At 39.6% G+C, this 26,513-nt stretch overlaps 1 protein-coding gene across 1 annotated transcript in view; it reads left to right on the forward strand.

Moving 5' to 3' along the window:
• Positions 1–26,513, forward strand: part of nsmce2 (NSE2 (MMS21) homolog, SMC5-SMC6 complex SUMO ligase) — a 173,479-nt gene that overhangs the window by 46,846 nt on the left and 100,120 nt on the right. Inside the window, exon 4 of the mRNA XM_048529400.2 lies at positions 25,460–25,613. Coding sequence (XP_048385357.2) covers positions 25,460–25,613 — 154 coding nt within the window. The remainder of the gene's footprint in view (positions 1–25,459; positions 25,614–26,513) is intronic.

A 26,513-nucleotide genomic window follows, 5' to 3' on the forward strand; every position in this document is an offset into this window, starting at 1 on the left:
TTCTGCTGCTGAGCCAATCATGGCTTTGGCTTGGCTTTACTGCATTCTTTTGAACACCCATCTCCCCCTACAATATCTAAAACAGAAAACACTGTGAGATGGTGAAATGGACCTTGGTGACTCCTGCACTACCTGCCTAGTTCTTTCCCTTTGTCCTGTGGTCACCCATTTCCTTTCTGCCTGTCGACTCTTTACTTGTGATGTGACTACTTATCCACAAAGATCTCAATCTTACAGATACTTCACAGTGACCCCAGCAACTGCTGCAACTGCAAACTGTGGATTTTGAGTAGCTGCAGCTGGAGCATGGCTAGCCATCCTGGACACTGGAATTGTCCAAGATTTCCCATGTTGCATTGGTTCTGCTTTCCACCTAGTTGATCTGCCTGCCATGAACTCACCCTTAAATGACTCTATTTATGTTTACTTCCTCAAGCTGAAAGAAAATTAAATATATATGAACGACATTACCTTACTAATTAATCTTAAATGCTACTTGACCTAAAGGCCATTTTTTAAAAATTGTAATGACTGCAGGGTGGAAATAATTAACTGTACTCTGTTGACTGCTTTTCTTGGAGGCCTTCTGCTGCCCTACTCGACGAATGAACTTGGTGTTTCTTGTGATGTCTCTCTTTGATTAGAGTTGTCTCCTGCGAGTTTGGTGTTCCTTATTTAGGAAGGAAGGATGATGCTGACTGTTTCCACATGCTCCTTTCACCTGTTGATCCAGAGACAGCCACCTGGAATGCTGTTTTAAATCTTGCCCGACCCTGATCCTGTAATTGAACATCCAACACAATTTAGGTTTTGTTTATTTTAATTTCAAGTATTGTCACTTTACAGTTGACTGTTATAAGGATTTCATTTGGAGAATTAGGAATGCATTCACAGTACAAATTTCTGAACCTTTCTGAAATCTTTGCCAAATTACATTTTATGTGTAAGGATTATTAGAATATATTTCGAGGAGCTGCTTCCTCAATGTTGCCTGCACTCCCCATTAATCATTTATTACAGTCCATGAATGGATCTAAAATCATATCCATGAGTCGTCTTAAGTATACCCTATGTCTTCACTTCATAAAACAAAACAAATGGTTGCATTGTAGAGGGTCTGTTTTACTGAACAACATTTAAAACACTTGTAAAGTTGTTCTACTTGTAGTGAAATATGAGGATTGCGGCTTCAAGATGGGATAATTACATAATGCCAATCTAAAAATTAATTACACAAACCTAAAACATTTTAAAAAAAGAGTTTAAATTCAAGGCATAAATTTCATCTTGAATTTTGTTATGGTTTATTCTTTGTCTCCTCTGGAACAGTTTGAACAGATTTGGGAAATATGCATTTAACATTCTACTTTGTAGTCAAACAGTCAAAACACTCTGTTTTCTATTCATCACCAGCTCCAACTGAAATTCTTGCTTGTTTTTGTTTCAGTTCATCCTTTGTCCCCAAAATCTCATTGCTACAACTCATTCAAATTTTTTATGACTTTGACATTTTTAATCCTCTGATTGCTCTACTCCCAAACTTTGTACTTAAACTTGAAAGCACACCAACTTTGCAGATCTCAGTATATCCTACACAAAATCCTGTATGTTTATTACTCCTCTCCTGATTAATCTCTGAGCATGTCTTTATCTAGTTTTCACATGCCTGGTTTTCATTTGATGTCTTCTTGGCTAGAATCCAAACCTATTAGAATGTAGCAAATGAGGAGTAAGGCAAGAGGCCTAGAAAATGACGTGGATTTTTGTCGCTATAGATCCCTGATGCCTTTCTGCCTCTGCAACTTGTATCACCCCCACCAAAGACCATTAGGAAGTGAATTAATCACTTCAAGAGCCTATTCCCACTTGTGTTGCAATTCTCTCAGCTTGAGGGATGCCAATAACAGGCGTCCACACAACAGGTAAACCCGTATGGGCTGTCTGTCAATTGAAGGGCTGGTTCTTTGACCTGCACTGTGAGAATTCGCACCCTCGCACACCACAGCCCCCCCCACCCACCCAATATAAACACCCATTTTTGTCCCTGGGTTATTTCTGTATCCCTCTGTGGCACTGCAGGCCTCTGATCAACTGACAGTTCCAGGTAGGTGGGACGCTCTATCCCAAAGTCCTCAGGCCCTTAGATGAAATGACAAATGGCGTCCATTTCAGTGCTAAATGGGCACAAGATATGGCTGGCTTTCTTTGTAAGTGTCATTGTGGGTGCCTTGGCATTTTTTTTACGTTGTGTGCAAGACACCTGCCAAACTCAGAAGTTTCTCTGCCTGGTGTTTAGTAGTGTTTTGTGTCAAATGTGTTTTTCCTGTTGTCTTGATGTAATTGCTATGGCACTGTTGGTATTTGTCAACTTCTATTCATTTGTTTGCTTAAGATTGGAATAAATTCCTTCATACTTTGATTAAAATCTTGCTTCAGTTATATACACTGTGTATAAATTTGAATATCAACAAGATGGGTTTGTTATATTCTGGCTTGCTCTTACACTGGCTATTGCTCAATGTGAACAGTTGATGTAATATAAAACTAAACATTGGAGAAGCCTTCACTAAACATGACTGGGCTTGATTACAAGTTAAATAGTTTATGCTGATTTATACTGAGACAAAGGATATGATGATTTTGTTATGTCTGGTTTTCAAAAAGATTTCTAAGTTGGATATTATCTGAAATTGTCTGGTATTTAATGTTAAAAGAATACACCATTGTAAAAGTATTTCCAACTGGTAATATCTCACGATCACAAGGGAATAGAAGCATTAGGTCCTCTCCTTTCCCTTGCTTTCTGTTTTGCACTTGCACATTTCAATTTATCAGGCCCATGAGGTTTTATCAACTGAATAAGTCAAGTACAGTTTTTATTGCTGTGAAACTGTTACTGTATATATTGTACATCCACATAACCTAACTTCAAGGAACTTTGGTATATTGGTTAGTGTTCAAAACAAATATTGAACACCTGCTGCTTTGTATTAAAAAGTCAACATTTGCAGTAGGAAAGGAGGCTATTCAGATGATCATATTTGTTCTTCTTTTGCTCGCAATACAAAATAAACTCTGCTCTAAAATTGTTTCAGCACTAATCGTGCATTTATTTCAAAATGTGTAGTAGCGAGTTGAGATACAAGGGGAGAGGTGATGTTGTATTGGTATTGTCACTAGACTATAATCCAGAGACCCAGATGATGCTGTGCAGACCCAACTGATGGAATTTAAATTTTTTGAAACATCTGGAATTAGATGGTTTGGCCATGGTAAATTTCCTGTAGTGTTCAATGATGTGTAGGTTAGTTGGATTAGCCTTGGGACATACAGGGTTTCAGGGATAGTGTGGGGTGTGAGATTGATTGGGATGCTCTTCAGTAGGTCGGTGTGGACTTTGTGGGCTGAATGGCCTGTTTCCATACAGTAGAGATTCTGTTCTGTTCTCTCTTCAGTTATAAACAGTACTCATGAAACCAGTGTTGATTGGTGAGCCAGTTAGGGTTCCACAATAATGTCCTTGAGGAAATGATCTGGAGGCATGTTTAGGCCATATTAGGTAAGGTCAGCAGGGTGGTTGGTTCTTAACTGCCCTCAAAATGGTAAAGCAAGCCATTCAGTTATTATCAAAGCTCATCTCTAAAATGTCTCCAAAAAAAGAAATGAAAGTGGACAGGCTGCCCGACTTAAGGCAAACTCATCCCTGTTGACCCTGCAAGGTCTTCCTTATTATCATCTGGAGGCTAGTACCAAAATTGGAAGAACGGTCCCACTGACTAATCATACACATGGGATCATAATTAAAACATGTCCTAGACAACACCATCACCATCCCTGGCAATGTCCTGTCCCACTAGTGGGGCTGACCCAGCAGAGGTGGTGACGCAGTAGTATAAAATCAGGGAGGGGTTGCCCTGGGATTCCTTGTCTCATGAAGTTCCTTGGTATCAGGTCAAATCTTGGGTTGATTTACCACATAACACCACCCCTCTTCAAAGAATCAACATTCCTCCATGTTGAACATCACTTGGAGTATACGCCGAGAGTTCCAAGTGCCAGAGTGGACCCTGAATGAGGGACTCCCAAAGAGATGAGTCTGCATATTCAAGATTTCACCATATTAAAGACTGTGCCATACTAACTTGAATACATCAAGCACCTCGAAACTGGGAATCCATGAAGTGTTGTGGGCAGCAGCAGAATTGTACTCAACACAACCTGCTACTTCATGTTCCTGCATATCCTCAACTCTGTCATTCCTTTCAAGCCAGGAAAACAGCCCTAGATCAAAGAGATCCTGCTAGAGAAGCAGCACCAGGCATACCCAAAAATGAGGTGTCAACCTGGTGAAGCTACAAAACAAGCTACTTAGATGACAAACAGTCCAGGCAATGTGAAAGAGTTAAGCAATTCCACAACCAGTGGATCAGATTAAATCTCTGCCATATCTAATTGTGAATGATTGTTGATAGTTAAATAGGCTCCATAAATGTACCACAGCGAAGGGATGGACCAGGATATCGGTGAAAATGTTAAGACAGAAGCATTAACAAAAATATTTTAGCCAGAAGTGCCGAGTGGATGATTCATCTTTGCCTCCTCTGGAGACCGCCAGCATCACAGATGCTAGTTTTCAGCCAATTGTATTCATTTTGTGATCTCAAAAAGCTGAGCAAGGCACTGGATACTGCAAAGGCTGAGTGTCCGACAATAATACGGAAGACACAAGCTCCAGAACCTGTGTGCCCTGAGCTCTTCAGTACAACTACAACACTGGCATCTACCCAGTAGTATGGGAAAGTACCCAGGTGTGTACTTGCAAGATGTTGGACACATCTAACTAAGCCAGTTTTTGCCTGATCTGTGTACCCTGGAAGATCAGGAGTGTGATGCAAGCGTTATTAACAGTGCTATCAAGCAGCTGTTGCCAAGGAATAATTTGTTCATAGACACTCAGTTTGGGTTGCATCAGAGCCATGCAACTCCCAACCTCATTACACTATTTGTTCAAATATGGACAAAAGAGCTGAACATGTTTTCTCCAATTGGTTAATTTACATGCATTGCCCATTAAGGGCAATGCAAACAAGCAATGGGGAGGGAGAGGTGAAGGGGTATAAATCAAAATGGTGTTGAATAAGGCCCCTGAAGAATAACATACTACTATACCTATTCATTCCATATAGATCTACCTACTCAATTTTCTGCTTTGTGCCTGGTGGACCATGTTAAGTGTTTTGCAATAAAGGGAAGGTGAATGCGAAGGAATTTTGCTCCACAGCTTGGTATTTAAATGCTTTCTCAACTGCCCTCCTATGTCAATCTTCTTAATCCCTATAAACTTCTGCTTTATCAATTTTGGTAGTCTATAACCACACTTAAAATTTCATAGGACCTCACAGCATAGAGGTGGCATTTTGGCCCATAGAGTCTGCACTGACTGAACTACTGCAAAATTGCACTTATTCCACTTTCAAGCACTTGGCCCATAGCCTTGAATATTATGACACTAGGATGAGTACTTGAAATATTTTTTAAAAGCTGTGAGGTTTCCAACCTTGGGCAATTCATTCCAGTTCCCACCACTTTGAGTGAAAACCCTTTTCCTGAAATCTCCTCTAAACTTCTCCCTTTTGTCTTAAAATTATGCTCCTCGTTATTGATTCTTTAACTAAGGGGAATAGCTGCTTTCTAACATGCCTTTAGAGGGGGGGTGTTATTATTACTGAACTAATAATGCAGAGACCCAGCAAATGTCCTTAGGACCCATGTTCAAAGACCACCATGGCAGATGGAATTTGAATTCAACCAAAACAAAACATCTGCCATTAAGGGTCTAATGGCCATGAAACTGTTGCTGACTTGTGGGGAGAAAACACATCTACTTGACTAATTTACTTCAGGGAAGGAAATCTGTCATCCTTACTTGGGCTGGCCTACATGTGACTCCAGACTCTCAGTAATATGGTTGACTCTCAACTGTTAATCAGGTCGCCTCTTAGTCTTTTCTGCTGTAAAGAAACCAACCTGAACTCAACCAGCATCTCTTTGTAGTTAAACTGATCCATCCCAGGCACCATTTTGGCAAATCATATTTGGACTGTCATAATATCTCTCAACTCCCTGGCTGTCTTTCCTGTAGCAAGTCGATTTCAGTATTGTAATTCTCAGTTTATTTGACCGTGTTTGCGATAACATTGGTGATCTGTTGCCTTACATCCTGGTGTATACCCTGTCCTCGTCTGGCACCATGCTTATGGTATATCCCATGTTCTCACGACTAATATTTGTTCATTGAGGTTACTGTCAAACATTCTGCTTGATTTTGTAGTCTAATAGGCAATGAATGTATTTATGATGGTCGAAATGATGGTGCAACTCTGTATCATAATCTTGTGGTATTAAGGCAGTACATTCCTGTGCCCTGTCCTCATAAGACAGGCTGTAGAACCACAAATTTTAAAGGGCTCAAGGGCAATTAATAGAATAATGACTGACTGATCTTTAGGACAAGTTGTAAGAGATCAGGTCGTTGGTGGATCAATGATGAAAAATTATCAGTCTTCTCCAGTTAAAAGAGGATTTTGCATTGAAGCAAGTGATTTTGTGTGGAACGTGGACTGAGGTTAAATCCGAGAACTAGGAAGTCACTTGAGCCAACACTGAGGCTTCATCTGATTTAGTTGGATGGGTAGGATGCAAAATGGCAAGATCACCCTCCTGAAAGCCCACTAAAGTGGTAAGAGTGCAGGAAACTATCTTGTCATTCTTTTCCACATGAGCAAAGGGTGGTGTGAGGGAACACCACAAACACAATGACGGTCCAGCAGAGGGAGCTAAGTACTACCATTGGAAGAATCAGATACTTAGACACCATTGCGAACTGGAGGTACTGCAATCCTGCAATATAGAAACAAAAAGTCTTCCTATTAAGAGAAGTCCTGAACAAGGAAAACCATTTGCAAAAAAAACCCAAAAGATTAAAGACAAAGGCCAAAGCAAGGCAAAGATCAAGACAAATTGACGATTTTAGGTAATGTCAGAGACCCAGGTGTGTCATCTTAGCAAGCAAGAGGTTTTAACCCTGAATTTAAATTTGATATGAGCTGACAGCTTTCCATGTTTAAAGTCAGTGGATGTTCTACCAGCAAGATCAAACAGCAAGTTCCGACGGTCACACCTCTTGAATACAAGGTGAGTTCACTACCAAACCTAGCTACAAGAGGTGAGCAAACAGTGAGACTTTCTTTGTAACTAGGAACCAACACACATTGCTTTTAAGCAGGAATATACCCTTACAATTTGGTCTTTTAGAGAGAGTTGGTTTAGTGCTACCACAGGAAAATGACAAAAAATTTAATCAAGAATTTCCATTTCTTTTAAGTGACTTAGAAAATCTTCAGCACATTACACTACAGAAGGATGCCAAGCCAGTATGTTTGCCTACGTCTGGGAGGGTCCTGTACATGTTATTAGAGAAGATGAAGGCACTGTGAAACAGTATGTAATGAATTTGGGTAATATCACCAGTAACAGAGCCTGTTCAGGGTGGTCTTCCAAATTTGTACCAGTTTCCAGACCTAATGTCAAACTCAAATAATGTGTATACTCACATAACAGAACAAAAAGATATACAGAGAAGTTGACCCAGTTCTGTCAGTGGGTGATAGTTTACAAACCTAGTCAGCAGCATATTTTTCATCTAAGTAAACGTGAACAATGGATGTTGGCAAATATTTCGAGTTGTAAGTCAGATTGTTAACCCTTCACTCATCTAATTTGTTTGATTTGTTTCTAATTGTCTACCTTTTCAAAATTTCATAAGAAATCATTGTGTGCAATGTCAGAAATCCTTGAAGGCGAGCATGATTTTAATCTATCACATGACTGACACACTGCTGCACAGTCATAATACAGCAGTGAATCTCAAAAGTCTTAAAAGCAAAGAGTAGGCCTTACGCTCTGTGAGAAGTGTTGATATGCAAAGACAAGTAAAATTTTAGTTCGCACAACACAGGAGCATGGAATTACAGTAGATTCCAGAAAGACAACGGAGTTCCTGCAGCCAAAATGCATACTGTCCATTGCTTTTTAGGAATGGTAAACCTGTTGCAAAAGCACTTTCAAAATCTGGCTAGCTTCTCTCAACCTCTGAGACCTCTTAAAGAATGGGTCAGCATTGGCTTTGGAGTCTGAAACAGATAAAGCATTCAGGAAAATAAAGGAGAAGTTACACTCCTCAGATGTACTCACTCACAACAGATTGCCCACGACAATAGTTGCAGATGCACCATTACAGGATAATGCACAGTATGCTTTCAAGTCCAGCATTTTGGGAGCTGGGAACCTGTGTACATAGCATCATGGACAAAAATAGAACAGTGATATGCAACAATCAAGAAAGTTGTTTGAGCAGTTTCACAGGGCTGTAATGTCTGCTTGATGTATTACTTGATGGAATTCCAATTTCAGGTGGAAACAAACTACTAGTCCTACGACGATTGGGATCAAAAGAAATTGTGAAAATGCCATTAAGAGTAGAGGTTCAGGTTCCAGGTAAGGAGATGTGATTAGTTGGCAGTCTGTATCTCAGGGAATATGTGGATTACAGTGCATGTTTTGTCCAGACTAACAGTAGATCATACTGAAAAGTAATGTTTACTGTTTATTGAAGAGGTAATATCATTTCCACAGAAATAATACATGTGTTAGCAATAACATATGAAACCAAGAAAAACTTGTGTAGCTCAAAAAGCAGATGGTGGGTACACCAAAATCAGACAGTTTTACCTTGAACACTTTTTGACAGATGCAAGTTTTACTGAAGCATAATAAGCATCTAATGAAAGTAGACAGCTCTTAGTATGTTATTGTGGGCTGATAATGCTGAAGTCTGTGAGGAAAAGTGTCCTAAAACAACTACAAGGATGACAATTAGGAATCACTGTACGTAGAGCACTGATCTGTACAAAGGCATTTTAGAGATAGAGAATTTCATTTTCTGTTGCCACAAAAGCTGTCAGTAGGCAGGTGCCAACATATCCATGAATATTTTCAATATTTCCAGAAAAGTAAAGGCTGGGATTAGATTTAGTTAAACAGAGAGTGCATTTATTGCAATGCATTACCAGTCCAGATGGGCAGGGTTGTTTCTCGACTTCTTACAGCCATTGGCTCAGTCAGTGAATTAAAAAAATGAAAAGAATTTTTGATGCACGCACCTTCTTGAACGAACTAGTTTCAGAATACATACTGCAATTCGTGAATGAAGAGTTCAAGTTCATGGCTTGTGCATTTGTGTAACTATGATGGACTGTCACTTTGAGAATATGATCATGTGATGTGCTAGTATCAACCATTTTGGGTTCTGAGGTTTTGGAATAGATTTGTAGCTCGGGTTGTGGGTGTTGAGGTTGTTGAGATTGGTTGGCTCACTGAGCTGGTTTTTTGTTTCGCAGATGTTTTGTTACCATGCTTGATAACATCCACAGTACAGCCTCCGATGAAGTGTCGGTGTGTTTTCCCACCTGGTTTTTAAACTCTGGGGTCTGTTGAGATGGATCGCCTCACTTCCGGTTTTCCGTCATAGTGGAATGTGTATGGGGTTGAGTTCAGTGTGTTTGTTAATAGCGTGCTTTGTGGAGTGCCATGCTTCTAGAAATTCTCATGCCTGTCTCTGCCTAGCCTGTTGGGTTAGAAGCAGCTTAGGTGCAAGGAAAGGTAGTGCTGAGAGGGGAGATGGCAGAATGACTTGGACAGCTGGGAGTCTGGGCAGAAAGTGGCAAATGGAATTTGATGTGGGAAAGTTATGCAATTTGGTAGGAAGAATAGAGCCACACATTGTTTTCTAGATGGGGAAAGCTTGAGAAATCTGAAGCATAACGGGATTTCGTGCTAGTTTGGGATTTTCTGAAGGCGAGCATGCAGGTTCATTTGTCAGTAAGGAAGGCAAATATAATGTTAGCTTTCATTCTGAGAGGGCTAGAAAATGAGCAGGCCCTGGTCAGACTACATTTCGAATATTATGGGTAGTATTGGGTCCTTGGAAAGAGTCTAGAAGAGGTTTACAAGAATGACCCCAGGGAAGAAGGGCTTGTCATATGAGGAGTGGTTGAGGACTCTTAGTCTGTGCTTGATGGAGTTTAAAAGGAGAAACAGGAATCTCAATGAAACTTGTAGAATGTTGAGGGCCTGTCCTGAGTGGATGTAGAGAAGATGTTTCCACTAGTAGGAGAGACTAGGATGAGCACAATGTCATAGTGAATGGATGATCCGCCAGCTTTAGGTACATTTAAGTTGTCATTGGATAAGCATATGGACGTACATGGAATAGTGTAGGTTAGATGGGCTTGAGATCGGTATGACAGGTCGGCACAATATCGAGGGCCTGTACTGTGCTGTAATGTTCTGTGTTCTAACTGTATTGCCATAGAACTTTGGACATAGGCAACGGAACTGCATCAACAACAACCCAAAATGGTACAAACATTACCAAAATGGTGGAAGACTGTGTCCTTCATTCATCTATCAAGTGAACGACATCAGGGTGAGCAGCGAAGGATCCTTGTAACAGCCTCTGATTTCAGAGTTTGAGAGGGATATATTGTGATGGTACAAACAGTTGTATCAAATTGTTGGAACTCCATTAATGAAGTAGTTGAATGAAACTTGGGAGAAGATGTAGTATACTAGAAATTACTGTGTTACTATCAGTTTACATGATGCAACTCGGACATTATCATATGTTGTCAAGACTCAAAGAGGATATGAATGTAAATACTGTATTAGCAAGATTTAATCAGTGTGCTGATTGTATATTAGAATGAAAGTCAAAGTTACAGGACTTGGAGAGAGGGAGAATTACTGAATAAGGCCGAGATCTGCAGCAGGCTTCGTGGGAGCAGTCTGTCCAGATAGAGGTGCCTCGAGTGCAGCACAGAACCCAACAAAACACACAGAGATCCAGAGGTAAAAATCACTGAGGAATAATGATGCATATTTGGGTCCATGGGTACAGCAGTGTCAACACAGCAGTTTCAGCTCCCTTACCACCCTCCCTTCAAAAAGCTTTTGGAAACCCACTTTTTGGTTGTAGCTTTAGTTCGTACTTCATAACTTAGTCCATTTGTCTTCTCCCTTCTTGCATTCTAATGTTTATTTTCCTCTTTAATGTACAAAGGTTTTTTTTTGAAGTGTTGACTGATGTAAAGCATACCGTAGAAGTACAAGTTGATGTTCTTACTGACTGGTTTAACGGGATATTGGCTGAGTAATGGCATGTGTAGCTTCCAAGTAAATGTGGTAAGTAACATAAGTGTAAAAATAACTTTGGAATTAATTGAGAGGAGGTTCAAAAGTTTTTTTTTCTGAAGGCAATATAATGAAATATAATTTTGTATGAATCACTCATTCAAATTCTTCAAACTTGCAACTAAGTTCAGAAGCAGCTTTACATAAATGCCGATGAATCAATTGTTCAGAAAGCTGTTTTGTGTCTGTTGTAAGATGAGTGTGTGTGACAGGTCATGATTTTCTTCACATGGTACTTGAATGAGCTACACTGTAGCCTATTCAAGCTTAGCTGGGTAACAGTATAATGTTTCTGACGTGTATCTAAAATTCTGGATGAGTAAAATAAAGCCAACCATAATTTTAGCGAATGCAAACTCCTGGAGCTAAGTGAGGCTTGTCATTTTCTAAGTTTGAAGTGACTAGTCCACCAGTTAGTCTGTAGAGGGGGCACTCCTTTGTACCATGCAGCATTGTTGTTTTACCTCTTCCTAAGTGCGCAAGAGGCCCTGGGGTAGATGTTGCCTGCACAGGAGATCTGGACTGTCCAGAACCTATTTAGCAAGGACCATTCTTGCCATGATATATTAAAATCTGACATTAGACAGTTTTGGTTTGTATTAAATTTTGTATTTATATGAAATCTTTAGGAGGACAATTTTACAATTCACCCTGATTAGTATCTTGCCCATCAGGAATTCATGACCTGAATTTTCTGATGGTTATAATTGACATTACAAAAAGGGATGCCTTATTGTAAACTCTGGCTAAGAAGACACACCCCTTTTAAAAGAACAGTGATATGCCAACACTCAGCAATTGGTAATGTCGCAACTTAATTGGGAATAATTCACTGACAATCATGTCTCATTGTTTCACCAGCCATCACAAATCTATAAATGTAAAAGATCCCATTGAGACCACAAAGAAGACCCAATTTGCCTGACTAACAACTACTCAGGACAAAGCAATACAGACCAGGTTTTGTCACTAGCAGGAAAAAAATACCTCTTTATCTTCAAAACCCCAAAGACACACATGTTCAATCACAAATAAAACAGACAAAGAACAAATGATTTAAGAAAAAGTATATGTAGGGTGATCAAAAGCCTAGACCACAATGTGGAAAGTTATTTTCCTCTCACTCCTCTGTGATTTTTGAATTCATGACACACTGCTGTCTCTAGGGAAGATAATTCATGAGGTGAACTTAAGTTTTTCTTTTATGATTTCCTGTCTTGAGACTTTCTTGGGTTTTCTGTCTTCTTCCCCACATGGAGGGCAAATGGGGGAAAGATTGTTCCTTTCAGTTTGCAGACTGTAGATGTTTTCCACTCTCTGTCACTGTTAACTTATAAAATCTTTGAAGCCTGCAGCTCTACCAATCAGCAGGCAGTTGTCAGACAGAATTTCTTTTACTCAAAAGATTCACAGTCCCATTCAGTTTTGACTTTTCTGTCTTCCTGCTTCCAGAAAGAACTATTGTTCTGCATAGTCAACAATATGCAACACATGATTTCCAAGTTACACAAACCTACCTTGTATTCTGGTAATAGCAGTTCAGTTTATAGCCCCCAAAAATGAAAAAGTGTAGTCTCTTACAGTAGCTTCTGAAACTGGTGCAGAGACTAAACAATGTAGTGTATTGTTTTCATTGGGAGAGAGATGGATAGGAAACTCTGCACTGTGGGTTGATTGATGTTTTGGTTCTTTGTTCTCTTCCCAGCTCTTCCATCTACATTTATAATATGCACACTTGCAATATAATGTTTGCTGAATGAGTAAAAGCAAATTTAGCAGTTAGCCTCTTCATTACATAGAGTCATAGAGATGTACAGCATGGACACAGACCCTTCGGTCCAATTTGTCCATACCGACCAGATATCCTAAATTAATCTAGTTCCATTTGCCATTTTAGCCCATATCTGTCTTCAACCGTTCCAATTCATATACCCATCCAGATGCCTTTTAATGTTTGTAATTATACCAGCCTCCTTCACTTCCCATGGCTGTTCATTCTGTACACTCACCAATCTCTGCATGAAAAGTTGCCCTTTATATAGAACATTACAGCACAGTACAGGCCCTTCGGCCCTCGATGTTGTGCCAACCTGTCATACCGATCTCAAGCCCATCTAACCTACACTATTCCATGTACGTCCATATGCTCATCCAATGACCACTTAAATGTACCTAAAGTTGGGGAATCTACAACCGTTGCAGGCAAAGCGTCCCATTCCCTTAATACTCCCTTGAGTAAAGAAACTACCTCTGACATCTGTCCTATATCTTTCACCCCTCAATTTAAAGCTATGCCCCCCTCGTGCTCGTCATCACCATCCTAGGAAAAAGGCTCTCTCTCTCCACGCTATCTAACCCTCTGATTGTTTTATATGTTTCAATTAAGTCACCTCTCAACCTTCTCTCTAATGGAAACAGCCTCAAGTCCCTTAGCCTTTCCTCGTAAGATCTTCCCTCCATACCAGGCAACATCCTAGTAAATCTCCTCTGCACCCTTTCCAAAGCTTCCACATCCTTCTTATAATGCGGTGACCAGAACTTTACACACTACTCCAAGTGTGGCCGCACCAGAGTTTTGTACAGCTTCACCATAACCACTTGGTTCTGGAGCTCGATCCCTCTGTTAATAAAAGCTAAAACACTGTATGCCTTCTTAACAGTCCTGTCAACCTGGGTGGCAACTTTCAAGGATCTGTGTACATGGACACAGAGATCTCTCTGCTCATCTACACTACCAAGAATCTTACCATTAGCCCAGTACTTTGCACTCCAGTTACTCCCACCAAAGTGCATCACCTCACACTTGTCTGAATTAAACTCCATTTGCCACCTCTCAGCCCAGCTCTGCAGCTTACCTATGTCTCTCTGCAACCTACAGCATCCTTCGTCACTATCCACAACTCCACCGACCTTTAGTGTTGTCTGCAAATTTACTAACCCATCCTTCTACGCCCTCATCCAGGTCATTTATAAAAATGACAAACAGCAGTGGACCCAACACCGACCCTTGCGGTACACCACTAGTAACTGGTCTCCAGGATGAACATTTCCCATCAACTACCACCCTCTGTCTTCTTTCAGCAAGCCAATTTCCAATCCAAACTGCTCTCTCTCCCACAATTCCATTCCTCCGCATTTTGTACAATAGCCTATTGTGGGGAACCTTATTGAACGCCTTGCTGAAATCCATATACACCACATCAACCAGTTTACTCTCATCCACCTGTTTGGTCACCTTCTCAAAGAACTCAATAAGGTTTGTGAGGCACGACCTTCCCTTCACAAAACCGTGCTGACTATCCCTAATCACTTTATTCTTTTCTAGATGATTTTAAATCCTATCCCTTATAACCTTTTCCAACACTTTACCAACAACTAAAGTAAGGCTCACTGGTCTATAATTACCAGGGTTGTCTCTACTCCCCTTCGTGAACAGGGGAACCACATTTGCTATCCTCCAGTCGTCTGGCACTATTCCTGTAGACAATGACGAGTTAAAGATCAATGCCAAAGGCTTGGCAATCTCCTCCCTGGCTTCCCAGAGGATCCGAGGATAAATCCCATCCGGCCCAGGGGACTTATCTATCTTCACCCTCTGTAGGATTTCTAATACCTTTTCCTTGTGAACCTCAATCCCACCTAGTCTAGTAGCCTGTATCTCAGTATTCTCCTCGACAACATTGTCGTTTTCTAGAGTGAATACAGTTGAAAAATATTCATTTAGCCCTTCCCCTATCTCATCTGACTCCACACACAACTTACCACTACTATCCTTGATTGGGCATAATCTTACTTTCATCATTCTTTTATTCCTTAAATACCTATAGAAAACCTTAGGGTTTACCCTGATCCTATCCGCCAACAACTTCTCATGTCTCCTCCTGGCTCTTCTGAGCTCTCTCTTTAGGTCTTTCCTGGCTACCTCGTAGCCCTCAAGCGCCCTAACTGAGCCTTCACATCTCATCCTAACATAAGCCGCCCTCTTGACCAGAGATTCCACCTCCTTCGTAAACCACGGCTCCCGCACTCTACAGCGTCCTCCCTGCCTGACGGGTACATACTTATCTAGGACACACAGGAGCTTTTCCTTGAATAAGCTCCACATTTCTACTGTGCCCATCCTATGCTCCCTAAATCTTGCCTAATCTCATTGTAATTGCCTTTCCCCCAGCTATAACTCTCGCCCAGTGGTATACACCTATCCCTTTCCATCCCTAAAGTAAACATAACAGAATTGTGATGGCTATCACTAAAGTGCTCACCTACTTCCAAATCTAATACCTGGCCAAGCTCATTACCCAGTGCCAAATCTAATGTGGCTTCGCCCCTTGTTGACCTATCTACGTACTGTGTCAGGAAGCCCTCCTGCACACACTGGACAAAAGCTGATCCATCTATAGTACTCGAACTATAGTGTTCCCAGTCAATATTTGGAAAGTTGAAGTCCCCCATGACAACTACCCTGTCTGTCTCACTCCTTTCCTCTACATCTCTGGAACTATTCGGAGGCCTATAGAAAACTCCCAACAGGTCCCTTTTAAATCTTTCCCCTTTCCCCTTTCACCTTAAACGTATGGCCTCTACCTAGGAGAAAAGACCTTGACTATTCACCCTATCCATGCCCCTCATGATCTTGTAAACTTCTGTAAGGTCATCCCTCAACCTCCGACACTCCAGGGAAAATAGCCCCAGCCTGTTCAGCCTCACCCTGTAGCTCAAACCCTCCAACCGTGGCAACATCCTTGTCAACTTTTCTGAATCCTTTGAAATTTCATAACTTCTTTCCTTTAGTAAGGATTACTTGATTGAACTAATGATCCGGTGAATGCAGGTTTTAATCCAGTCCAGGGAATTTCCGAGTTTGAGTTCAGCTTTATAAGAAGCCTGTCTGATTATCGGAAAGAGTGACTTTGAGGAAATTTTGGATAGTTGTTTTAAAAACCCACCTGAGTCATCTAATGTCCTTGATGGATGGAAAAGTGGAACCATTATCTGATCTAGTCCGTATATGACTGGCTTCTGGACTTTTTTTATTTAATCATGAAATGTATTGTTGATCTGTCATTGCCCTGCAACTGCACTTACTGTCCTTTTCAGGCAGCTGTTGTAAGTCAACCGCAAGGCCGTCGGTCTGTAGTTGCATGTAGGTCCGACCAGGTAAGGATGGAAGATTTCCTTCCCTGAAAGATATGAATGAACCAGATGGGTTTTTATGATAATTGAAATTGGTTATGTGGTTGTCATTAAGTTGCCTTTAATTTTACATTATTATTGAATTTAAATTTCACCATCTGTTGTTCTCGGATTTGAACCTCTGTCTCTAGAACGTTAGTTTGGGGTTCTGGATTACAGTTGTTTTTCTATTAAACTGCTGCAAAAGTTAGAATAAAACTGGCACCACATGAACTATTGTTGCAAAAGAACTGCAGTTGCAACCATCTCAGTGATTGGGGATGGACAGTCAATGTTAAACTTGCCACCAGTGTGCACCACCTGAGTATAAATAAAAACGTATTGTTAATGAAATTATAAAGAATAATATTACTGAAAAACTGTTTAAGTTACTATTTCAGTTTTCCAATTTGGTTGATAGGTGAAAGTTTGCAGTAATTAGAACCATTCAGTTAACTTGCAGTTTCCATTGTTGTTATCTTCCATCATCTGTATAAAATTTCAATCTATGTGGGCTATTTAAATTTGTTTATTACTTTTGTAAGAACGCTAAGTGAACATATTGAATGCTGATGCTGATCATCCCACTTACTAATATCGGGAGAATATCAGAGTACCAAAATAGTTAATGCTGCATCTGTACAGTGTTTCATATAATTAATATATAATTGCATTTTATGTCCTCTTATTTGTCAATATAATAGTTCTCATTAATTACATCATTTGTTAAGACTGTTGTTCTTAATGCTTTCACTTATAAGCAAATGTAAAAACGTTGTTTGGGCATATTCCTATATAGCTCTAAAAGCTAGTAACTTTAACTCCTGCAGGTAAAACACTAAATTGCACCATCCTTTATGTTGAATGAGAAACCTGGTGAATTAGGTTTCATTAATTTTTCTGAAATGTTCTGACCTGAGCTTCTCCTGAAAATAAATACAAGTGCCAGTTTATCCTTATGTTTGTTTTCTGTTGTATTTATTTTTCTGTTTTCAGACTGTAGATATTTTCCACTCTTTGTCACTCAACATATAAAACCTATCTTTGGGAGAAGGGACCAATCATTTGGAACAAAACATGTGAAGAATTTTCTCACTTGGAGAGTTATGACTCCAAGGAATTCTCTACCTCAGAGGGCTATACATGTTTAGTCAGTGAGAATATTCATGATTGAGATTGATTGTATTTCTTTTTTAACGAAGGAAATTGACAGATGTGAAAATTGGGTGGGAAAATACATTTCAGGCCAAAGATGAATCTATTCCTGCTGTTTCTTAGGTAATGCAGGTTTTATGTTTCTGTTGAAATCAGACTGTGTGTGTTAGTGTATTCCTTTAGCATAAGTTATTTGCTGTGTCTGTCTTTTCATGAAAACATTCTTAGAACGTGGATGTTGCTGGTTAGGCAAGCATTTATTGACCATCCTTAATTAGCCTTAAGAAGGTTACAAAGATGCGTACACGCAATTAGATTAGCCACATTTCCGCATATCTCGATTAACCTTTGCTTGACGAGAATCTATTGAGCTCAGCTTTAAAAGTATGTGAAGACATTTGAAGGGATGCCAAAGACTTTTAGCCTTCTGAGAGAACAAAAAAACATTCTCCTCATCTCTGTCTTGAATAGGCATTCCCTCATTTTTGAAGGTTGATCCTTGGTTCTCAATTGTCTCACAAAAGGAAACCTCCTTCCCACATTCTTACCAACAAGCTTCTTCAGAAAGTTCTATTTTTCAATCAGATCACCTCTTACACTTCTAAACTGGAGCAGATACAAGCCAACCTTATAAAGCAACCCATTTGTTCCAGAGATAACAAGGTGTAGAGCTGGATGAACACAGCAGGCCAAGCAGCATCATAGGAGCAGGAAAGCTGACATTTCAAGTCTAGACCATATATTTATTAGTCTTGTAAGTGTTCTCTGAACCATTTTTGCATGTCAATTTTCCTTTAACAAAGAGATCACAGTCCTCCAGATGTGGTCTCAGCAATGCTCCAAACAAATGAAGCATGCAGAAAGAATACGTTATTTTTTTCCAGGTAAATGCTATTGGGGCTGATGAAAAGCAATGGGATATTCTATGGATAGCTGGCAGACCCACAGCTTTTTAGGTTATTAGGAGCCTGTCAGGAGTTGTTTTTTTCAAAAAGGTACAGATCTTTCCTATATTGTCCGTGTTGCAGATACTCAGTAAATGAGACAGCAGTCAGCACCTGTGATTTTGCACCCATTTAAGGGACTCGCTTTGCTCCCATTGTGAGTTTACCTGTGGTGGGGAACACTGGTACCATATTTTAGCAAGCAGCTATAATTGTGTAGGCTGATGATTGACTACACCTGGCCAATGTCTTTGCAGAGGCCATTGTGCTTAATCCAGGGTTGTCTTGGTGGGGTGGGGTGTTGCAATTCGCATCCACCTCCATCAATGATTACACCCCATCCACAAAGGCAGTCCTAACACTGGCCAAGACACCAAATGATGCTGCAGGAAGCGGGATGCTGCGAGCATTTCTCAGAAGCAGGATTTCCTCCACATTGTTTTTCTGTTGCTCATTTTCCAGACAGCTTGAAACAAATTCCTTTTTTGCAAGGTAATTCTCCAGAGGAACCCAATTCTTGAAAGGGACTATTTCCATTTAACGTTCCTGTTTTTACCCCCTTAAAACCATTGGGGCCATCACACTTTCATATATGCTTCCTGTTATTTCCATGACGATTTCCAGTTGCTTTGCTCTCTTTTTATTAATTCCGTTCACTTTGAGTATTAAGTTTTAATTGGCTCCCTTTACACAGATGAGATGTGACACATAGATTCATAGAATCCATACATTGTAGAAGTGGGTCATTCAGCCCATCGAATCCACACCAACCCTCAGAGCATCCCATCAAGACCTACCCCTTGCCTTCACCTATCCCTGTAACCTTGTGTTTCCTAAGGAAAACCCACCTAGCCTGCATATCCCTGGACACTATGGACAATTTAGTATGGCCAGTCCACCTAAACTGCACATCTTTGGACTGTGGGAGGAAATTGGTGTAGACATGGTGAGAATGTGCAAACTCCACACAGTCACCGTCACCTAAGGGTGGAATTAAACCTGGCTGTTTGGCACTGTGAAGCAGCAGTGCTAACCACTAAACCACTGTGCCATCCCAAAGTGAAATTTGACTGATAGTGTGTCTAAGTACTGTTATACTTACATTAAAACATTGCTAACAGTATATTTGTCTGTTGTGCTGTTCACATTTAACAGTTTCCTACATGCAATTTTTATTACTTAAGTAACATACAATTAGGTTTGATAATATAAGACGAGGAGATCTTCCCCTGGTACTTCCATTGATTGTTTTTTGTTTGTTATTTTCGTGTTTTAGTAAAATGAGAATAAATGCAGGTTAAGGTGGGGAAGAGAGATTTCACATCAATCTCACATTAGAGAAATTCCACAGAAAACGTTAGTACAAAGTAGAAACTCTTCGTGAAGGCCAGTTTGAAGTATTGGTTTGATTCATTTGCCATTTCCTTATTTTCCATTCATCCTCCAGAGTCGTCTACTGTAGGACCAATTTTCACTGTTAACTCTTTAATTTTTCAAATGTTTGTTGAAATTCTTGCTATATGATTGTAAATTTCTAGTTGGCTTTCTCTCTTGCACTAATATTCCACCCCTTAATTAATCTTTTAGGCATTCTTTTCTTCAAATTATCAGCCAAAACCTTTAACCTGCGATCTGTCTTTGTGCAATTATATGCTTTTGCTTTAAATTTGTTTGTGTTATTAATCTATCCAGTTAATCCCAGATAGTTGGCCTGCCCTTTGGAAAGATTTCTTTCTTGCTTGAATGTATCCATTCTGTGTGTTATGAAATATCCCTTGAATGTTCCCTACTGCATCTCTACTGATCTATTTCTTTAAGCAATTTGGCAGTTTTATTTAGCTCTGCTTTCATACCTTCTAAGTTGCTCTTAGCCCAAGTTTAAAATGCTTATAATTTTCACTGTTCTCTCCCTCAAACTGAATGTAAAATTCACTCAGACAGTGGTTATTTCTATCCTGGGGCACCATCACTACGATGTATTTCATAAATTGTACCTTTTTTCAAATACCAGCTTTAATATAGTTTGCACTCAGGTTGGCTGCACAGTTCTAATTAACCATCCCAAAAACATTTCTGATCTTATAATAGGAGCCTTGATTATCCTTCTTATTTTTCAAGTCTATAAATAGATTGCATCCCCCGTGGTTCACCCGTACCTTTTTGACAAGCTCTCAATATTTCTCCCTTTATACTCCATTCTACAGTGTAGCTACTGTTTACAGCCTGTGCATTACTCCCACTATTGACTTCTCTTTATTGTTTTTCACCTGTACCCAAACTACTGGTATGGCTTCTGTCTTCCTAAATGACCTGAATGTACGAGAACAGAGTCAAGAGGACAAAGTTGTATATGTCGAAAGCCTATTGAGGGAAGTGAGTGAATTGTGAAATGAAATAGCAATTCTTAGCAGCCACACACCCTGCTTTATAGTCAATGCCCATCCAACGCTGGTCTCTTATGCATACCTCTTGCTTTCAATCTACTATAATGGCAAAGCTTGAATGGTTAAAACTTCACTTTGTTGAATTCATCTTTGAACTCTATTAAATTTCTTCATCCTCATCTATACTTTTGGCCATATCGATGAATCTTCTTTGATTACATGACAAGGCAGAGCATTTCCCAATAACGTTCTTTCTGTGGAAAGAAAGTTGCATTAGAATGGTCACTTTTATCTGATTAACTTTTTTTCACACATTAACGTGATGATTTGTTGACATAATTTTCCCTAAATATAGTCCAGAATTAGCAGTTTGTTGGCCTGTTTTGATAATTAGAATCACCTTCCATTTCATTATGTTCCAACAGCGATTGGCTGGTATTTGTCATTGTGAATATAGATTAAATAAGAACGGTGATGAAGACACATTTTAGAGTATAAGACTACTTGGGTAGGATTTTGTCCAAAATTAAGACATCGGGATTGCATGGAAATAATTTTATTTAAGTTGATTATGACCATCCAATATTGTGGGAAAGCATACTTGAGCATTAGCAGTTCCGTCAACTTCTGGAATGTTTTAGACTCAACCTAGGAGAAGCAGGTGATCAGTGGCTGTCTTCCTATCATTGATTTCCTAAATTTAGCTATAATTGGAGTCATTTATCTTTGCTGGTATACTAGTCTTATCTCTGTTTGGGAGCTTAATCAGTTCACACTTTTTTTATATGTATTTGGCTGACTTACTTTAAACTTTTTAGCTTCCACTCAAATGAAACTTTCAGTTCTTAAGAATATGTTTCAAGAACTTTTATCACCTTTATGACCTTCCCTCTAAGTTTTCACAGCTTCACACAGTTTTTTTTCCACTTTCCTAAACATCTTTGTTTGGGTATCTTGATAAGCACTATAAATATAACAAAGGGCACATCTCTTGAGGAACAGGGCCATTATTGACGTGATTAAATTAGTCATCTTGTCAAGATATTTGATTGTAAAGATACATGTTCAAGACCATAATTGCCTTATTTCTTGGACAATGACCCACAATGCAAAATGGTCCTGTGAATGTGCAGACATGGGCCATGATATCAGCTGACTGCTGCAAGCTGCTGAAGTGTTTGCATATATGCAGCTGATGGCAACATTTCAGGATGTGCTTGTGCATGTATTCTTGATGCCACCATGCACGATGACGTCAGTGACAATGCATGTGCAGATGGGGACCGTGGAGGACATGGCAACTGTGTGTGCAATTCCTTTCAGTCAGGACCTGCTTCATACCTAGAACCTGGTCAAGGAGATGGCAAAAGGGAGCAGCAGACTTGGGGGATCAGGTGCAGCAGCCATGGCGATGGCTTCAGCCCCTAGGTACAGCTCTCTGTGCACCTGCAAGAACCCTTCACTGAAGCTACGGAGGCTGTCTGTAGCTGCCAGTAAAGGATCCTTCCTGGTACAGGGAAGTTGTGCCTGGGGCTGGGGCAAGCGTGGCAAAGGAGCAGTGGCTGAGGAATAATTGCCAGTGAGAGGAAGCTTCACTTTGTCAACCTAGTCTTCCCAAGTCTTGGATTGGATTTCAATGTGAAAATTCCAGCAGTGCCATCTTGGAGACTGGCTCTGCTGAATTCTGTTGCTTTATAATTATGTAGAGCACCTGTTTATATGTGTTCATTCTTTCCAGGACCTAGTGATGGCATTGACTGCGTTCATAGCCGTACATAATTTTTTAAGTTGTTTTCTGGTTTACACTCTCTCTTAGTGCTTAAACTGTGATAGAGATTTGAGAATTTAGTGATTTCTGCGGCTCGCTTTATTATCTCGTTACTCAAGAGCCATGGGAAAATCAGTAGAATCTCAGAATCTATCATGGCTGACCGGGTCTTATCCAATCTATTATCTAGTGCTGTCTGCCTTTTTCCCCATATTCCTGACCACCATTACTATCCAAAAAACACCCAATGGCCCCTTGAATGCCTCAATTAAATTTGCCTCTGCCACATTTCTAGTCAATGCACTTCTTACTCAATCAACTTGTCATTTCTATGCCAGACTAGCTACAGGATGCTCGTTAGGGATTTCTGACAATGTTAGTGCGTAAAAATGCTTCACCTATATTACATGGATCTTTCCAATTGCAAGCTGAACTTGTTAGGATGGTATCCTAGAATGGGCTACCCAATTAGCATCATTTCTTAACTTTTTGAATATTGATATATGTAATATTTTTGAACATTTTAATTGCTGTTTGTTTGACTGAATGTTGCCACTGTCATCTATGTTTACATTCTAAACATAAGTCTTTTGCTAAGTCTGCTGTCTAGCCCTTGAGGTTCATCACAGTCTGTATTTATTTTCAAAGAGAACTGTGAATTATAGTTTATCTACTGAGTTGGGAGTCCAAGTTTGCAGATAGTATTTTTGCATACCATTGCTGAATTATTTTCATAATAAAATGAACACACACAATGTTATACAGTTGTTACATCGCTTCTGTATATGTTTTTATGAAGCTGAGACCAGACTAAGTTGTGGCTGAAGATGTCTCTGTGTGTTAGTGCGAAGACACACAAATCAGTGTACATTGAAAGGTGCAATGAATAGGGGTCTGTTACCAAAACAAATTAAATGACTTAATGATTATTATTGACCATTTATTGTGAATTTCCAAATAATGTAAAACTAATACTAAACAAAGTTATGGAATAACTAGAATGTATTTTAAGGGCTGCTTGTTAGAAGCCCAAATGAATTATTAAAACACTGTACTACTCATTTATGGATGACTTTACCTCTTTCATAACTTTGAGGACTAAGAATTACAATTGATGCTACCTCACACTAGATCCAAGACCTTTATGGTATTTTTACACAGAGCAGTTTCAAACAAACCAAAGTTCACCCTCAGGAGATAATTTTGAGATGGCGATAGATTGGTTAGGAGTGATCTTTGACCAAAATTGTCTGTCTTTGTTCACTGAGACTCTTCGTATCAATGAGTATCATCTTTGTGAGTTGAAATTAGATCATGCATTTAGCTCTAAAACGGTTATTCTGAGATTACTAAAGTTTTTAGGAGAGATCTTAAACTGAGATCTTCCTGGTTGACCCATTGGGAATCTGCTTTTTTAATACAAAAATTGTAAAGGTTATTACTACATTTTGAATTGTAAATTACTGTGCAACTGGAGAGGGTTCAGAAAAAGTTTACCAGGATGTGGGCAGGAATGGAGGGTTTGAGATACAAAAATAGACTGGAAAGGCTGGGACCTTTTTTCACTGGAGCATAGCAGGTTAAGGGTTGACCTTAGTGAAGTTTATAAAATCATGAGGGGCACAGATAAGGTGAATGACAAGCGTCTTTTCCCCAGGTGGGGAGTTCAAAACAAAGGGGCATATTTTAAGCTGAGAGGAGAAATATTTATAAAGGTTATGAGGGGCAACTTTTTTAGATAGTGGTTTGTGCATGGAATGAACTACCAGAGAAAGTAGTGGATGCAGGTGCAATTAGAACATTTAAAAGACATTTGGATAAGTTCATGACTAAGAAATATTTGGAGGGATATGGGCCAAGCGCCGGCAGGTGGGACTAGTTTAGTTTGGGAACATGGTCGGTGTGGACTGTGTGGACCAAAGAGTCTGTTTCGGTGTTGTTCTGTGATTACCTTTCTCTTGCCAAGCATGTTTCATGCTGAGATTCTTCAATATTGATGAATACTCTTGATAATTGTAATGTGCATTTCACATCCAGCATAAAGCCGAAACAGTTCTACGCTGTTTCCAGCCTCAGTGTAAAGTGGCTGAAAGGCCATAGACAGCAAATTTTTCCCATTTCATCTCTTCCGGTCACTGTCCCAAGCTTTAGTGTGCCCTTCAACATGTCTTAGACTATTGAAAATGCTGCCTCGGTTGAGAACAACTCCTTATACTGGAAATCTAGCAAGTTTGTGATAGACCAAAGAGCGTCTTTCACCAAGCTGAGGGTCCTCCAGCTGCAAGTAATTTATAAGTTTAACTTGAGGTGTGCCTTGTGAACAACCCTTAGAGCACAGAATCTGTGTCATGGATCTGCTGAGTTGAACATTGACAAAAACCGCTGCATTTCTCTCCAGGCCTCCTCCTTCAAGGCACATATCACCATATCATATTCACTGCTGCTGGTTCAAAATCCTAGAATTTTCTCCTGAAAAATCTTGTGGGTCAACCTACAGAATGTGGACTACAGAGGTTCAAGAAGGAAACTCACTACCACACTCTGAAAGCCAAGTAGGGATGGGCAATAAAAGTGCTGGCCAGTCAGTGATGTGTAGGTGCCATGAATGAATAAAAAAAATTTAGTATGTTAATTATGTGCAAATAATGATTAAAAGAGAGTGAATTCCTATGACTGCATATGAAAGCTAATTGCACTCATCATTACTGAATAAATCTCTTTTCTAGATAAAGCAAGAGCGACCTGAACGAATGCCTGATTTGAAAGCTTTAGTAGATAAAAAATTTAATGAGCTGAAAAATCTGAACAAAGATGAGGATCTAATCAAAAGTGATAAATATATACACTTTAAAGGTCAGCTGAAGGAGATGAGAAAGCAAGGTAAGTGCTTTTATATTTAAAACATCCGTGTTATTTGCAGTTTATTGCCTTGGAAACCTAGCAATGCATTTTGAAGGAGTTGCATACCATTAATGAAAATGGAAAATCATAGTACACTACAATCCTGTAAGTGTTAGAAAGTGAATTCAAAAATGAGACGACTGTGGTCTGCTTAGTTGATTTTCTACAGTCCTGACATTGTTTCTGTCTAATTAGTTGTTTGTCTGTAAAGGCATATAGTTAATGACATAACATTGATCTATAGTAATTTACATTTGCCCTCAAAAACAAAGTGAGATTCTTTTGAGGAACCATGATAACTTTGAATTCTTCTTTTATACCTCCATGTCTCTCCAACTTGGATTTCATCCATACCTTGCCCAGCCTATTGTTGTATTCAATGCAACCCCCTCTCCAAGTGTTGGGATGTGTTTCACACAGTCCAGTAGCTACCAAGTGTTTCTGCACCATTACTTCCATCAGTTTGGTCGTAGGATTCAGTACTTCAACACATTCTTTCCAATTCCTTACCCTTCCTTATAAGTATATAGGCTGTGGCTCAGAAAAACCCCTGTTCAACATTTTGGTGCCAAAGGAACTTGTTGGAGTTTTTGTTATAATGCATCATAGGAGTCCCATGTTATTTTTTGGTTGGGCTGCTGATGACCCATAATAAATTGAGCCGGAGAAAATTGGGTGAGAGGCTAAAGAAAAGCGGCCCTTAAACCAGGTGAACAAGTTTTCTCTTCATTGGATAGAACTTCAAGTGCATTAAATTCTAGGTAAAGTTGCAAACACTGCTGTGTTTTATGTATGGAAAATTTAGCTGTAAGCTAGGACTCAAAAGTTGATTCAATAATAGTCACCTGGTAGTACAGTGTTTAAGTATTACTGTAAAAA

This window comes from Stegostoma tigrinum, chromosome 5, assembly GCF_030684315.1.
Source record: "Stegostoma tigrinum isolate sSteTig4 chromosome 5, sSteTig4.hap1, whole genome shotgun sequence".
NCBI lineage: Eukaryota > Metazoa > Chordata > Chondrichthyes > Orectolobiformes > Stegostomatidae > Stegostoma > Stegostoma tigrinum.